This window comes from Ooceraea biroi, chromosome 14 (genome assembly GCF_003672135.1).
Source record: "Ooceraea biroi isolate clonal line C1 chromosome 14, Obir_v5.4, whole genome shotgun sequence".
In the NCBI taxonomy this organism is placed as follows: domain Eukaryota; kingdom Metazoa; phylum Arthropoda; class Insecta; order Hymenoptera; family Formicidae; genus Ooceraea; species Ooceraea biroi.
Genome location: NC_039519.1, coordinates 6478418 through 6495617, shown reverse-complemented (window position 1 = coordinate 6495617; position 17200 = coordinate 6478418). Strand labels below are relative to the sequence as shown.

The window sequence follows — 17200 nt, the reverse complement described above, 5'->3', positions numbered from 1 at the left end:
GGTACACGAGCTGTGCGACAACTTCTGCCACCGGTACATCAGCTGCCTGAAGGGCAAGATGCCGATCGACCTCGTGATCGACGATCGGGAGAGCTCGAAGCCGCCAGAGTTGGGGAACGGCCTGGACGGCAGCGGACCTAGGAGCACCGCCGACAGCACCAGCCACACAGACGGGGCCAGCACGCCGGACGTCGTGAGTACCTCACCATCGTCAACATCTTACTACCCGCACGACGCGCTCACACCCCACCACCACCAACACCATCACCATCACCACCACCACCACCAGAGTCAGAATAATAACAATAATAATAATAATCACGCCGGGATCGGCAGTACCGCCACTACCACCCCCTTGCAACTGAGCAACCAAAACCAAAGCCAAAACCACCACCCTGCGCCGCAGTCGAACACCACCACTACTACTGCTATTACCCCAAGTAGCGCCGCCACAACTCCCAACTCCCTAAAGCGTTCGCACCAACAGATGATGATGGCAGCCGCGGCGGCATCCGCGATGGCCACCTCGCCGCACGCAGCCGCATCCGCGCCCCCTGCGCACGCGCACGCCGCCCTCGCCGCCTACCACAGCATCAGCTCGGCCGTTTATCCGTGCTCGTAATAGACCACGCGACTTCCGTGCCGATTCCGCGAGACCTTTTCGTTTTCTATTTCTCTCTTATCCTTCTCTGCTGCTTGTCTCCCTTACTCTATCTTTCTTCTTCTTCTTCTTCTTCTTCCATGCCATCGTGTTTCGTTATCTCGTGTTTGCCGTGCCATCAAATCGACTAGTGTCGGCTAGTGTCCCTTGTCCAATCGGATTGACCAGTATGATGTCGAGGGACGTCGTATAGTACCATTCCTCAAGGTCGACCGCGTTCACGATGGCAAGCTCGCGATCGATATCCGTTGCTCACTTTCTTTAACGAGATCCATGTTCGCGGTAATCAGCCGCGGGTCTGATCAGAACGTGCCTCTGAACTCTCGAGGTCATGCACGTATGAAGAGTCCAGACGCACCAGGTCTATGTCGAATGAGACAGTGTTCTACGGTGTCCAGCACCAATATCGCTGTTGATCAATGCCGAAGTGCTGGTAGTTGTAAATATCAGGTTCTTGAGCTGCGTTTTCTTCCGCTTCTGAAAAGGTTTGGGGTTCCGCAGTACACGCAGACCCCATACGCGAGTGATGAGGGATTGTGTAGAAATTCATATTGTTGGACCGGCGCTACTTGTTGGAACTATTTCAATATATACCTTCTATAAGTGTCTCGCACTGCTTCGCGAGCGGAGGACGAGTGCCGATCTTCTTCGGTGCTTGGCTGGCTTTGATATCATTTATTATGTGTTCTTGTTATTCTTTTATGCCAACGAGCTAGTTGTTCGAAAGTATAGATTTTATTTATTCATCGTATTTTTTTATATTTATTCTTGTTATTCTTGTCGCTTGTATGTTCTTTGATAGAGATAGAGTTTATCGATAAACGCGTGTTTAATTGGAAATTCGGAAAGGTGGAGATGGGACTTCAAGCTTCACTTTAGCGGGATCGAGTGTTGAATCCCTCTTCTTCTTGGATCCATCAGGTGTATTCCGCTTCTACGCGATACCTTCGCGCACTTCTCGCGACGTGTTCCGAGCGATTAATTCGCGTGCGAGCCTTCGCTCGGTCACGCCGCATATCTGACGCGGATTCGATTACGTAAGCTGTCGTCCCTTGGCGTAGCAGAAGAATGTTTCTAAATCTGTTTCGTGCCAGACAGGCAACGCTCGTACGTTGACATCGGCTCTCGCTTTCGGAACGAACCGCTTTCAAAACATATTCAGAGATATTCTCGCCCAAAACCGCCTTGGAAACCAGTCGTAATGGGCTATTATCGGTGCGAGAGCGCCGAACGAGCTTCACGAGCCTTATGCAACCGATCCTGCGTTTTGCTCCTCGTGCGGCCGGGACGTGGTCGGTTCTTTCCATCTGCGGGCCGGGCAGTTATCGGAAATAACGAGATACGCGGTCCGCGCGCGTTCTCGCTGGTAAACCGCTCCGAGAGAGCGAGGCATTCGTTCCATCTCGCGTGTTTCTCCGTTTCTCTCATTCTCTCGTAGTCTCTTCCCTCCTGTTTCTCCTTCAAGGTCTCTTGCGGCACGGCACGACGCACAGACGGACGTGCGAGATATCTATATAAAAGAAGCGGGCATTAGGAGGAGAAGCGGGTTCGCGTTTTCTCGCGCGCGTCCTCGTTGGCGAAGTAGGTCGTTCAGCTGCTAGAGATAGGGTGGATAGCAAGAGGCGCGAAAGGATCGGTGGCTCGGGATGATGATCGGCATGGACGGAAACCGCTGATAGCATTCTCCGTCATTTTTTGGGGGGCAGGAACAGAACGGGGGCGCGAGTCACGCGAGATCGCGTCAGGTGTACAGCAAGGGGGAGAAGAGACGGCTGGTTAAATGAATTTTATCGCGATGTAGGAAGGGCGGGCAAGGTGCGGGCAACCCGACGTGCCGACGTTCTGCTCGCTTTTTTTCCTTGCTGCATTTTCTTTTCGTTCTTCTTAGCGCTGTATAGGGGCGAGAGCACGCGCGCGCGCTCGTCTTCTTGGTAGCTAACGGCCTCGATGCAGCCCGCGTTGGATGATGATCGATACTATCGCGCGCGGTAGGCGTGTTTACGACAGGCATTATATCGTCTACGCGGCGTCTGCTTTCCAGGTAGCTACTCTTCCGTGGGCTACGCGCGCGCGCGCGGATGACGTCGGATGGTGCACGTCTTCCGCGATCGAAACTGCGAGCAGTAGCGAGAATGAATTAATTGACGGGACACCGTCGCTTTCGAGGGTTGATTAGATTAGCTGAGCGAGACATTAACCGTGATCTGGATATACGTAATAGGATTAAGGCTCATACGCGTCGCGTGAGAGAGAAAAAGAATTTTGTGTCTATTTTTAAACTGAACTGATCGGCGAGTAACTTGGGAACTGTGCGAGAGGCAAAGAGCGAATGAGAACGTGAGACAGCGAGAACGGGACGCGGTGCGCGTTAGCGTGTGTAGGTCGTCTTTAGAGGAAACGAGGTAGACCATAGCACTTAATTTATTGCGACTTTTTAGCTTAGCGGTTACCGGGTATTCGCGGAAAGTGTAGGGTGCGAATGTGCATGAGTGTGTGAGAGACATACCGAGAGAGAGAAAGAGAGAGAGAGGAGATGGGAATACATGAGAGCATTGGCGAGGCGATACGGCCGATACAACACGCCACGGAATATTTTTGCGCGAAACAGCGGGTGTGCGATCGGGATCGAGTTGAGCAACGCGAACACAGAGACATATGCGTGTTAAAGATGCTCGATTATGAGAAAATACAAATACAGGTGAGAGCGAAAATGCAGCTAAAGCCGTACGCGATCGACTAGCTAGCTATCAACTAGGTCTCGGTACTCGTAACTAGGGAGTTGTGTGAGGTACAAGTCCTGATCGGCAGGGCGCGCGAGGTCCACCCCCAATCCCCCGTACTTAATAACCCTTGTGTATTGTAACGAGCAACAAGCAAGCTGAATGACATTAAGATGAAGACGAGATCCTGGAGAGAGGATCGTGAGAGGCCAAGAGTCGAGTTCTCCCGCTGGTGCCTGGAGCTTATCGCGATAAATTGAAAAATCCTGATGTTAGTATTCTATATTACTAACATTTTGCAAGTGTGTACACCTTGTGTGCACGAGCGGTCCGCTCGGAGATGAACAAAAAATAATATTTATTTATATGTGTGTGCAATATGATTTATGCAGGGAGAAAATTTTAAATATAACAATTTTATATTTGAAATTTCCTGCGTGTATGTGTACGTATATACATGTACATATACGCACACACGTACGCACACCACGTGTTCATTTCCGAATACGCCGCTTGCATCCACGTGCCGCTTTAAGAAACGATGACGGCACGTATAAGCAGGACACATACGCGAGTATACATGTATGCCGCGAGATATCTCTTAGGAAGAAATGGAACGAAATGTATTTCCGACAAACAATATGGAAATCACATAGCGGGGCACCAGAATGGAGGACGCGACTTCAAGTCCGATGCTGACCGACGATCTTCTCGTTACGGTCATTGTTGCGACTTGGCCTGACCAGTTGCAGGAGAATGCAAGGGTGTACGGGGGTTGGAAGGTGGGCTTCGGCACCGGTCGATCGGAACCCTAGTTACGAGTGCCGAACCTAGGGCCGAGAGACTAGGCCTCTCGGTTTTTCTTAGGTAAACAGGAAGGTGATGAAGGAATAAAAGAAGTGGAAGAAATAAAAATATACCGGTGAAAGTGAGAAAAGAAGAAAAAAATAACTATCTATAAAATGGTCGAAGCGTTCCCTTCTGTTTTGCATATTCTGTTTTATACGACGAACACAGGGAAGCAATCTTAGAATCGATTACTTTTGCGCGGGTACTTTTACATTCGATGCGGAGTCGATTTGACATTCTTGACGCGATATTTCTTGAAGCGTAACACATGGTTTTGCTTTTATAAAAGACTGAACTGCTTATTTAAAATAAACGGATTTCAAGGTACCGAAAATCTTGATGAGTCATGAATAATTTGTTCTTAAAATGCATTTCCCTTTTTTAACATTGCGTTTGTACGATTAATTTGTGACAAATAAATTTATGTTTATTTTCTATTTTTAATTGCGTGAAGTGAAGTCTGAGTGTTGAAAACTCGCTGCGTTTGTATAAGATGCACACGAACAAGATCGATCTTTATGACGGCGAGCGGATAAATTTAAAGAACGCAGAAAATAACGTGAATATTTAGTGCCATAGGTTGCAGCGTGCGCGCATTTGCGCCAAGACTGTGTACTTAATTAAATACTGATTAAAGCAAATCGGTTTAGTGTAACTCGAGGCGTGGAGTGTTCGATATTTTTTAATGCTCAACATATAGATACCGTTACCAGATAATCAAAACGAGTAATACGTTTTCCTTTTCTGTCTTTACTTCTATTTCGGATTTAGGTTACGCTTTTTTGTGCATTGCGTTTATTGTCGGGGAGTACCTAATATAACCGGGAGGACTTTTTTCATTAATTTTTGTCGCGTTTCAAATTTTATAGCACTTCATGCTTGTTCCTGCGCGTATTTTTTGCGACTTTGCGGCAAAATTTACCTGATGAAGAATGCTCGAAGCTCGCGGTCTCGCGCGTGGCATAATATCCGATAATTATTTTCAATTTGGTAGTGCGAGATCGCGAGCCATGAGACGCGAAGAAAAAGGAGGCAGGTTAGTTTTATCAGGATTGCGTATCGTAACGCGCTGCCTCCTTTTTTGATCTCGTGGAGTAAAGCCGCGGATGTATACGCGTTTGTTGGTAACGTCGCGTGATATGGTTATGTTTTTGTTTCGTATTGTTTCTGTAATTGTTACAATGTTTGGGTATAATGTATGCATAGTCAGATTGATAAACGGAGATACAAAATGCGAACGATGAAACGCGAGATATACGAGATATGCTCTCAATTTCATTCACGCGCTGTTCCGCAAAACGCAAGCGAAGAAGCTGGTACCGCCGTGTTTAACTTAGCATGTGCATTTAATGCGCGGAAGAGACCGTGTATGCGCGTGGAAAACATGTGCATGTATGTGTGTTTACGATTTACAATTTACTAGACTTAAGGAAATGCAAAAAAAAATCGGAACTCACCCGAAACATTGTATACGATTAGTATTATATATATATAGTGATAATATATACATATATATTATCGATAACGATACTTGTTTAAATAATTGTCTCAATCAACGTATTTTCATTATAAATAAATGTTAGCCTTGTTGAGTTAAAACAAAAACACTCTGCGTCTTTTTTTTATTTAAGCGCTTTCACGATCTCGTGTTTGTCGAACCAAACTGCTCCTTGATCCCGCTGCATGGTGCACACCCTCGTAAGTTAATTGCGTGCGTATTACGATCGCATCTCTATCAGATAAAGTCGGATCTGTGCACAACGGATAGACGTCACTCAAACCAGAAGCATGCGAGCGATAATTATCTTAATGGACTTTGAAAAAAAATTTAACTAGCAATTTCATACGTGACTTATCAAGACTAAACCGTCAATGGCCACATCTTTTGCCGAAAAAAGAAATTCCACATCAAACCATGTTATGTACTTAACAAAATTCTAACAAATCTTTGGTTTTCAAGCGACAAGAATTTTTTTCTAGAGAGAAGTGTTTTCTTTACAGGGTTCTTTACAGGGAGTTGCTGGCAGTATTATTTTGCTAGCAGTAATTGAATGCGTTTTGAATTTAAACGGTAGATTCAAAGCATTCACGCAGACGTTAGTAGGCACGCGTTATTAATTATCGCAATTATTCGCGCGCATTTAGTTCGTACGCTCGAACTCTAGTCGCGCAATTCCCGAAGGTGCTGCCGAACGTGTCGGCGAGGGAACGAAAAGAGAGCCAGCCGCGGTCCCATAAATCTCGGTTAACCCTCGGCTAATAAATATTTAACCCTTTAAATTTGCAACAACCCTCGGCGGCGTGTAGCCATTTGCATAAGACTTCTATTTCATTTACACATCCCATAATTGAATATTTAAATTCAATTGCCGGCCGTTACGCGCTCGCAGTTCCGAGCCGCAAAACTGCAGTAAAACTTGTAACGGGGCCACTTTCCCTCCCCGAGAAGCCACCCCCGTGCGCCGGCACATCTCTTACGGCATGCTCGTCGTCTCCTCCAAGCCTCCGTCCGACCGCGATCAACCCTTGGAAAGTACTCGAAGAATATTTCGTCGGCTGCCCCCTGGGAACGTGTCGGCGACGCATTCTCCGGAAAACTGTCCGTTTACGATCGTGCGGGATTGTGTCGCTCATTTCGCCGTTAACCAACCATCTCTGTTCTGCCTTTCGCGGCACGCTCGTGCACTGCGAGCGTACTTGAAATTATCGTCGTTCGCGCAAGCATTACAGACATTTATCCGCCTCGTCTCTTCTCGAGGGCGGCCGTTATTAGCGGTTGCGTCAACGGTATTCCTATTTTTAGCGCTTTTCCGCCCAAAGGCACTCCGCTGGCTACCCATTCGAACCGCCATTGAAAGCGGCCGATACGCGAACGTACACACGGTAACGCGAGTAGTCGCGATCGTGAATAGCCGCCAGGCGCGATCGGAATAATAGAATGAGCGTGTCTCGTCGCATTAGAGACTCGCGAGGAAACGTCCCACGGACGTTTGGTGCACCGTTGTGGCGTACAACTCACAACGCACAACGCCGATCCAGAAATAAAGTCGCTTGCTCGCGCGAAATCACCTCCAGGATCGACGCATTCGCGTCGCGACGTCGCGGTATCGTCGCGTTCCGATGGCCAAATTAAAACCGTCGCGGCGTCGGGCTCTCTCTCTCTCTCTCGTCGACTATTCTTTCTCTTATTTTTTCTCTCCTCTCCTCTCCCCGCGTCTCTCAGTAAATATTTTTAGAAGATTCGTCGGTGACGAGCGCATACGCGCCACGTGTCGGAGCACTCCTCCGCCGCGCTTGCTCCTTGTGGTGAATGTCCTCCGCTTCCTCCTCCTCTTCGTGATGTCCCTCTCACGGTGACGAACTCTTCTACATGCTCAAGACGGCATCTGGCGTCGAAGCACGTATGGCCGTTAGCACTTTCACGAAAGGGATTACCATTGTCACGTTATTCATGCTAACGATGATCGGTCGAGATCGGCTGCGACGATAATCGCCGTGTCACTAAAATCGAGGAGGCGGTCATTGTGAGCGACATACTGACAGCATAATAAATTATCCTCCTCTCTTCCCCTCGCTCTCTTCCTCTCGTACCTTCTGCTTTCTTGACCGCGCAACTTCTGTTCCTTCGTCCGGGATCGGTGTGCATGCACATATCGTAATGCGATATGCAACGCTCGGCGCATCGACGATTTCGATGACAGATCGCGAATTGCACTGCAGTTTAAGAAATTAGACCTTGAAATAACGTCGAAACAATCGCTACATCATGGAGGAATGACATCAAATTTAAGCAATTGCCAATTGAGACGTCGACTTGGAGCTTGGCTTTACTCTTTCCTCGCGTTTAACATTTGATTTATAGAACGTTCATTATATTTCTTACCGAAAAGGTCACGAAAAGGAAACATGACGTTAAATAATTATCCGAATGCAGGAGTGATACAGAGGAGGCTTGAAATATCCTGTGCTTTATAGACATATATGCGATCGCCGCTCTCAATGCATTATCTATCTATTGTATATCCCCATGTGCAGTTGGAGACACTCGAGATAGATCGATACGATTAGTTGGGCGATGCGGCAGCAGGAAGACCTTTCAAGTAACCGCATTGCATAAATTCGCCCGAAGTCGAAGCGGCATGGCGTGCAGGAGCGAAGACGACTCCGTGTTCGCATCGATCGCGTCTAATTAGCTCGACGCTATTACCATAAAGCGTGCGTTCATTCGACGACGACGTCGCCGCTCCCGTCTCACCTCGCGACGCTCGCGAACGTTTAATCCTCAGGGTCTGCGGATACTTTTCGCGTCGCCGAACCGCAAACGTCGCTCCTCGCCGGCGAGGAAAAATCGCGGAATCCCCTCTGCGGCTGCACACCCGCAAAATCGCTCCGCAAATGGCGCCTCTCGCGATATGCACAAATACGTACGCACACGTGCACACGGATGTATCTATGTACCACATGGCGTTACCGGTGAGAGCAATTCCCACACCCACGAGCCATCACGGAGATGGTGCGTTTCTCAAGGTGCTCGCGTACACGACACGCATGCACATACGCACGCATGCCTGCCTCACGTCCTCGGCACATCGCTCGCGAGTAATGTGATAAGCGTAACGACTAGGCGGACCAATTGCAGCACGCGGTATTCCTCGTCTTAGAACCGCCCATTTGTGTGTGCACAAATGCCGTCACCGTCTTCATCGTTGTCGGTCTTGTCGTCATCGTCGTCGTCGTCCTCGTCTTGAGTCGCGCGCGCGTGTGAACGGAAAGAGCGGGCGGAGGAGGATCGCACGACGGCGACATATCGGTGTGCGTTCGTCGTTAACGCGCTACCTCGTAATCTGATCGCTCGCGGAAAATTACCGGTTATAGCTCGCGTCATTTTCGACATATTCTTGGCGGGGCGATTAAATTTGCCTACGATAGAATCCTAGAAATATAAGGAAACTTAAAGGATAACTCAATAGAAGCAGCTCGTATTAGGCAGAAATAGCTACTAATTCGAAAGGAATTCTTTGAAAAGGATAAAAGCGTGTTATAAAACGCTATTGCACATCAATTTCGCTTGTAAAAGTAAATGAACAAAATTTAATATATGTTTAATCATTCCAACACAAGTTTAATAATAAGCTCTGAAAAGTCTGAGAATTACAGCATGATCGATGATATTAATATTCATCTGCATCGACTTTCCTCTCGAAAAACTCGTAGCACCGCGTGAATATAATTATCTCGCGACCAGCTACGTCAGCTGTAGATGTATATTTTCATAATGTAATACCGTTGCGGCTCTCCGAGGGGTGGATTCCTCTCTTCTTTGGGGTGAGCGGGCGTCAAGAGGGTGGGCCGAGAGCGTTTCTGGGGACGAGGAACGGGAGGAGCGCAGGAAGACCGGGGGAGAGAAAGTGCGTGGAGGGTGTTTTGCTGGTAATTGGTGCCAATTTAATCCTGCCCTTCGCCCGACGTAGCCCGTATTAACGCTAAGGGAGGAACGTTGCCGAGAGCTAAGGGAGGGTGACTCGCCCGCGCCCTTCCCACGCGGGCCCAGGCTTCCGCCGATTCCCCCCTTCTTCATCATCCACGAAAACACACGTGTACACCCACGCCGCGACGCCTAAGCGCGCCCGGCACGTGTTTCTGTGTGAAAACTCGGGGGAGAAGCCGAGTGGACGCGCACAAACGCGCGCCCGTGAGAGCCCACCAGGAAAATATAATTAACGGTAATCGCTCGCGTATATGGCTCGGATTAACTCCGGGAATGGGAGCAGACGCGAGGGGATGAAGCCCCACGTCAAATTCCTCGGGGTTATCGGATCGAATGAGTTTCCCTATGGGATTACGCGGACGCGCTCGTTCAAGCGCGTCGCGACTCGTTGAGGTGGACGACGCGCACGCTCGACGACCGTCGGAAAATTGGACGTCGTGTCGGAAAAGTCGCCGCACTCGAAATGAGGAAGAGAGAAAGGTAAAAAGCACAAATTCGGCATTAATAATGCATCGCGCGGGGACGCTTCGCGTACAACATATCATTACCGCGTATTTGGCATTCAAATTCCGGGAAGCAAAAATGCTCTTTAATACTATTCCGAGGACGCATTTAATATTCATATCGGCGAAGGCGTAATATACTTGCAAATTTATTGCGCGCGCGCGCACGTCCGCGATTACAGGGTGACGATGCTAATTCGCCGAGCGAATTAATGCCTAACTCGGGAGCGGTTTTTCCGCGCACGGTTCCTCGTTGATTCGCGCGTCGACGCAAGGTTGCATTCGCTCCGCGTTCGTTTCTCATCTTATCCAGTCGATCATCAAGGTCACCATAGGCTGCACGTTCAGGAGTTTCCGTCGAGTTCGATGGCTCGAGGAAAGGGCCCATCTCCATTGTTCCGTGCAGAGAAGAATGCGATCGGTTTGTGCCTCTCGTAGCCTGATGGACCGGCGAGCAAAGTTCTTTGCGACTTTCGGAGCGATCGAGAAGGGACCTCGGCTTCTCTCGGGATCCAAATAGGTTGGGGGATGAGTAGAGCGCGATCGACGCATAAGCGGGTCGCGATGGCGTCGTGGGACGAGGAGGAGCAGAGGGTACAGTCCGAAGAAGAGAGGAAGATGGCCGAGGGGGAGGTAAAGTGAGAGGACGAAGAGGCGCGGGAGGACGACGAGGCAACCGTGGAGGAGATGCCAGAAGATCTTGTATGCAAATTCCCTCGGTGCATCTCCGTGGGATCCTGACGGGATCCGTAGAGGATTAACGGGCCGGCTCGCATGAAAGGAAGGTGCGCGAAGGAACCTTCTCCCTCTTTGAGGGTCTATCCTCCGTTTGCGGCGAGCGGACGTCTCTCTCTCTCTCTTTTTCTCTCTTTCGCTTCTTCGGTCGCGCCAATTCCAGGTCCTCCAGCCTCCTCCCTTCGTTTTCTCCTCCGTGCTCTCCACCTTCTTCTCCTCTCATCCCTCGATCCTTCCCAAGCGGTCGGCCTCGGTTCAGCCGCCAAATAAGAGAACCGATCGCGTTTATTCGCGAAGGAGCGAGCGTCTTTGGACTCAGAAAGAGAGAAGAAACAGGCATCTCGGCGGCGCGCACCCTCGCCCTCCCTCTTTCCTCTGCCGTTCCCTTCGTCAGTAGCGAAACATTTTCGTGGAGCTCGAGGAGAGATGCATTCAGCGGAATGCACCGTCGCCGCTGTCTCCGCTGATGTCGCGTCGGTGGGAACGGAAATGGTCCTCGCGGTCATCCGGCATGCAAACCCGTCCCTCGATCTCTCGTGAGACACCCGAAAACGCGACCTCCAACGCGCCGGTATGCGATTCCCGCTGGTACCGGGAACGGGAATGGACGCGGGAGAGAAAGAGCAGAGCGAGAGGTGCGAAGAAAACTATTTGCCGAAGATTTTTGCGCGCAGCGCAGCGTTAGATATACGATCTCGTGAAAAAGAGGAGCGACCATACGTGAGGCGCGTACGGAGATGAATCTCGCGGCTTGGCTCGCTCGCCGCCGTTACCGCGCACGGATGTTATCGTTATGCCGGGGAATCGGATCGTCGTCGCCTCTCGGGGAACACGACTGTTCCCGCTTTTTGCTCCGGTGAATCCCGGCATTCTGAGCGAGTTGTGCGCTCTTCTTCGGACCTCCATAAGGTTCCGTCACTGGCAAACACGTCCGCGAAGAAACTCGCGCGCGATTTCTCAAGTACCGTCGCGTCTTCGCACCACGTTCACCACGAATATTACACGTGTATTGCAAAACAAGACGACATTCCTTTTCCAAAGACATTATGTGCGAGAGTGATCTTCTGAAATTCTGTTACACTAAAAATGATCCACAATTTGAATATTTTCGAAAAGAATATTTGTAGTTTATTACTTTAAGCGTCGATACATATTCAGATTTATTCAACTGAGGATGGGCAATGTCTTCTCAATTTCGAGTTATATTTTTGATCGATATTGTTCGCAAACGAGTCCAGAAACCCTCTAATCCGCGAGCGTTTAATATCTCGCGGCGTGTCGCGGGAGCGTCGTGTGGGTGAGGTGCAAAATTATCGCGGGGTAAATACGCGCCGTTGGGTCCGACTCGGTGGCGAGGGGTGTATTCTTGACTGAAGGTAATCGAGCTCGCGCGTATAAATCCTATTAGAGGATTAGAGGGACGACTGCGGGAGCGCGTGTGCGCGAACATACGCGTGCACGCGCTTGCGTATCCTCATGCAAATATATGGCAAACCCCCAAGTACCCTTTCGTGGCTGCCGCGTCGTAAAGAGGAGAGGTTGGGGAGGAACAGGGTGTGTGGAGTAGGTCGGAATATCGGCTCCTCCATCGTGAAGAGAACTTCGTGGTCGCAAGCACGCGTGTAAGAGACGCTCGCCGTCGACGTCGCAGCGCGCCGGATGCATTCTGGTAAATCGAGCGCGAAAACGGTCCTCCGATTTTGACCCCTTCCGGCTTCCTGCCTTGTGCGGGAAATCGGCGGAGGGCCCGCACTCGATTTGCGAGCAATAAAATGATCTCGACGACCGTCCGCGCCGCGACGGCTCGCCGCGATCGTTTTCGTTTCTATTAGGCTCACAATAGTTTCAACGAGACGTAAATTCGACACGCGAGTGTATACTCTTGGCTTCTCGCGGATTTGCATTATCCATGTGCGAATTTATCAGTTTCTCTCGCGCCTGAAATGATGATTCTATGTGCCACAAACACGTATTATTTTTTCATAGGCCATTTTGGGAATATACTTTCGATTTTCTCTCGTTTTATTTCTGTCGTTTTATTTTTCTGATAGCAGCTTGTTTTCCTATTTTCGTTGTTCAATTGTCGCGTGAAAAATTTCTAAATTATTCGCATGATCTTTGTCCTTCTCGTCGAGACAGTACGAAATTGACTAGTGCTAAATTTAACACCGACTATGAGCTGCGAATTGGTGCTTGCAAAAATACACCTTATGCATCTGGTTCTCTGATGTTAAACGGCATTATATATCTTTCGTGCGCCTTTTGAATAATCCAGAATTCATCTATGCTACGCATTGACGAAAGCGTCTCACCTCTCGATATCAATGCGACTGGTATTTCGTGACACGTTGATCGATAGGATTCTTGGCAATTCGATCGTGCGCGTTTCAAGAGCCCGTGGACGTTGCGGTGTTAACTGCTGTTTGGCCTTTGCGTAGCGCTGTCTTGTAACATGTCAGTATAGTCTTTCACGGTCTCTTTTCATGCGTGATTCAGAGCAATGCATGTCAGTCAAGATTTTCAATGACACTGTTGCTCCGGTTGCACAAATATTCATATATTATTTATTTTAAAGTTACGCAAAAAATATCTTTTTGTGTAAAATTCAGAAATATTACTGTTTAAGTTACAGAATTTTTATTGCCTCTGGCTTGAAAAACAATTGACATGAAAAGACCTAGTTCTTATTTATTCGGAAAAATTCTGTTGTAGACTTCGACTGTTTATGCTTCTTTGCCGCATTGCACTCTGTTAAAACGATCGAAACAGACAAACGTCCATCATTGAGCACGTAATTCAAACTACACTGATGTTTCCCTCTCATATTGCTGTCCCGAAAATAGAATTCATACATCTATACTTTTGCGAGGACCGTCTGTTTCTCTCTCTTCCGACGTCTCCGAGAAAGCGAGCGGCTTCCGAATATCGTTTCGATATTAACGACCGTCTCTGGCAAATTTACTCACGTACAGGATGATCGATTGCTAGACGCTTCGATCGGCTTAGTGAGGCAGCTACGTGGTACCACATGGTGTCACCGGACAACAATGCCTCGCGTGCGTCAGAAAGGGTAGAGAGAGAGAGAGAGGAAGGAACAGGGAGAGAATGTGGCGTCGTGGCGCTTTGCGCACGAGCGATGGTAATCAACGTTCGTTCGTTCATCCACCCGTCCGCCCGTCCATCCGTCCGTGAGCGCATTGAAAGACGCGCCGCTGAGAGGATCAGTCATTCGGCGCGGTGTGAACCACGGCCGCATCGCAGCCCGATCTTTTTCTTTCTTGTCGACTTTGTGTGTGGGCGAGCGCGGCTGCCTGCCCCGGAACGACACAGCTTATCCTTCCTCGCCTTTCTTTCAATGACAGAGGAGTCTTTCTCTTCCCCGTTCTTCTCGCTTCACCCCTTTCGTTTTCCTTCCTCTTTCGTCGCTTCCCGCTGTCTTTTCTTCTCGCCAGCTAAACGCAGTTCTCCGCATCCTTCTCGCTCCCCCATCGCATTTTACGATCCGCGTTATATTTATGCTCTATCTAAGTGGGAGCGTATTTACATAACTGGAAACGCATACGGTGTCCACGCACTACGGTCTATAAATTATCGGTGCTTTTTAACAGGGCAAATATTTTTGCGGCATCATCTAGTCCTCTTCGCGTCCTGCCGCGGACTTTCGTATCCCGCTCGCGTCGTCCGCCGATCCTTCGTAGGACGAACACGTTCGCGAAGCCTTCGTGTCGAACGGTACTGAGACGCTCACCCCGATATATTGACCCGGGGACGCCATTTGTCATTCACGAATAGGCACGAGATCTCGCCTGGGTGGTCACTCCTTGACTATCGCGGGACGAGAGAGAATCGAAGTGAGAGACGAACGGGTGTCGAAGCCTCCAAGCCTTCGCTTATCTGCGACGACAATGGGCGCTCCATCTCCGACACGGGCGACGATTTTCCTCTCGCGATAACTCGCTCCGCGTGACACATCCGCGCTCGTGTGCGGACTGCGAAGTCTGCGAACTGACCGATCTTTATCGAGCCGGACGATTCCGCGAAATCACCGTAAGACGTAATCATCACGCGAGTATCGCGCTTAGCGGATATGAAACGAGCAAGTCATTGGCCGAAATCGTTCGCGTTCTGCAACGAAATTTGGAGTTACGTGCACTCGCTGCCGCCGGATGTCCCGCAAACAAAAAGCGAGAAATAACAGAGGGAAATAGACCAGCCGGTGAGAGCGGAAAGGATTTCTATTCCAACCGTGCGCCCCGTGCACGTATAATCCTTCCCGGCAGCTTGGATAGAGCGGTACCAGGTGAGGTCGGGACGGCCAGAATGCTGGCAGGTGTGTCAACTAGCGTTCGGGACAACGGTTGAGTCTTTCGGCGACTTCCCGTCTTGCGAGCGAGACGAAACGTTTAGCCGTAAGCGAGCATTCGCGTGACACCAGATTTTAAGATAAACTTAGCAGTCGTTTGCTGCCCGCAAATTTTGCACACTCACGGAACTTTGCGCGGGAAAAGTGGACGCGGTAGAAAAAACGAGCGTTTTTCATCTTTGCGCGAGAATATTTCCCGCGAGCCGTTCCGGATTTGTGCTCTGCAACCTTAGTGTAGCATAGAGACGATCATTAAAGGTGATCTTGAACCCATCTAGGGCTTGGGGAATAACTCATGAGTCATTCCTTTTACTGGCGGCGCAATTACCTCTTGCCTCCGCGCAGGTGAAGTCATCATATTCGACGGTACAATGATCTCTCCGCTTCGCTCGGGACCTAGAGACTCCGCGCGGGTCTCGGACGATAAACTCGTCTCAGGGGAGATTTAAGATTTTCTGAATAAGCGGCGACACGCAGTAACGTCCGCGTGCGGCGATTATTTACGTCTTCCGGGACGACGAACGAGAGTGCCGACCTCACCCACGTGCTCTCAGGTGCGACCGGAATGTTCCTCGTTGTCGAGGAACGCACATTCCCACGCACAACGCGACTGCGATCTAGTCTCGAATACGTCTCTCATTCTTTTTCCTTCTTTTTTTTTATGTGTTTTTTCTCATCTTTGCGTTTCGTGGCCCTCGCTCTTGGGCAGTCGGCTTTGGCAGGAAGATTGTTTGCTATATCGACGCCTCGTTTGGCCCAGTCGCATTACCGTGACAAACGGCACTCGTAGATCTGCGAGGCCGCTTCTGCCGAGCTGCTGTGGGTGTGTTAGCGGACTGCTTATTAACTGGGATTTTGATGGAGAACTTTCCCACCGCGTGCCCGCGCTCGAGAGATAACTCAAACCGAGGTGGATGGAGAACTTGCCCCGTCCTCGGTTTCGCACCACTTTTATCGCACCTAAATCTTGTTCTCCGTAAATGATGCGAGCCGACGCGGAATACCCATTGATTAATCGACGCCGGCGATACAGATTTGTCGCGTATAACTCAGTAGCGGGAACGCCGCGGCGAAATTAATTCCGCGCTTAACACGTGTCGCGTTTTCAAAAGCCATTCGTCTCATTTAGCGCGCGATCCAAAAGGATGGTGTGCCGCGCGATTAGTTTCACCGCTTGTGCAACAAAGTGCGGTCGTATTCTTGGATCCGCATTCACATCTGCGTCATTTGGCGCCAACTAAAACCTGGCTTATTTCATTTTCGGTCCGTGATCTCATTAAACGCGAGCATTGTCAATGCTATCGCAAGATCGGGAAAGGCCAGAAAACGCAACTGTTGAAATCTTTCGCCGCGATAAGAATGAGATGAAAAATTAACCTTCCGTCTTAATTATGACGACATTTATAGACGCTTTAATGCGACAGTTGTTAAACTCTAAAACAATTGTTATATTTGTCATTTTCGCTTTTCCGTATCTTCATAAAGAACATATGATAACAGTGTATGCAGACACCGTCTCGGTTACAGTCGCCTTCTCGATTCCGCACTCCATGCAGAAGAGACAATAAGTCGTTGGCGTTTGATCTCGCGCTGTAAAGCCTCCGTTGGCGTTTGATCACGCTTCTGACAGAGTCTCCGGCTCATTAATCGCGCGTGTGCTCCGCTCGTTTCGCTCCTCCTCTGTTAGCCAACGGAGACCGCCGTCGCTGACGCGAACACGACGAAACGGACGACGGACAAGCGAACGGACGGATCATCGAGTGGAACTTCGGCACGATGTCTATATGGAAGTGTGACATCTTGACGGTTATTCCTGGCTGCTTCTCACACAGCATCGGTTCCCCTATTAAAGTCGCACTCGCGAGCGCGCGCGCCCGGAAC

The 17200-nt window shown here is 49.5% G+C and overlaps 1 protein-coding gene across 3 annotated transcripts in view; it reads left to right on the top strand.

The window, feature by feature from the left end:
• The window catches only part of LOC105283299 (homeobox protein homothorax), a 429006-nt gene that overhangs the window by 48617 nt on the left and 363189 nt on the right, over window positions 1–17200 (top strand). For all 3 annotated transcript variants that reach the window (XM_026975099.1, XM_026975100.1, XM_026975098.1), the window contains exon 6: window positions 2–193. In XM_026975099.1, the coding sequence (XP_026830900.1) occupies window positions 2–193 (192 nt within the window). The remainder of the gene's footprint in view (window position 1; window positions 194–17200) is intronic.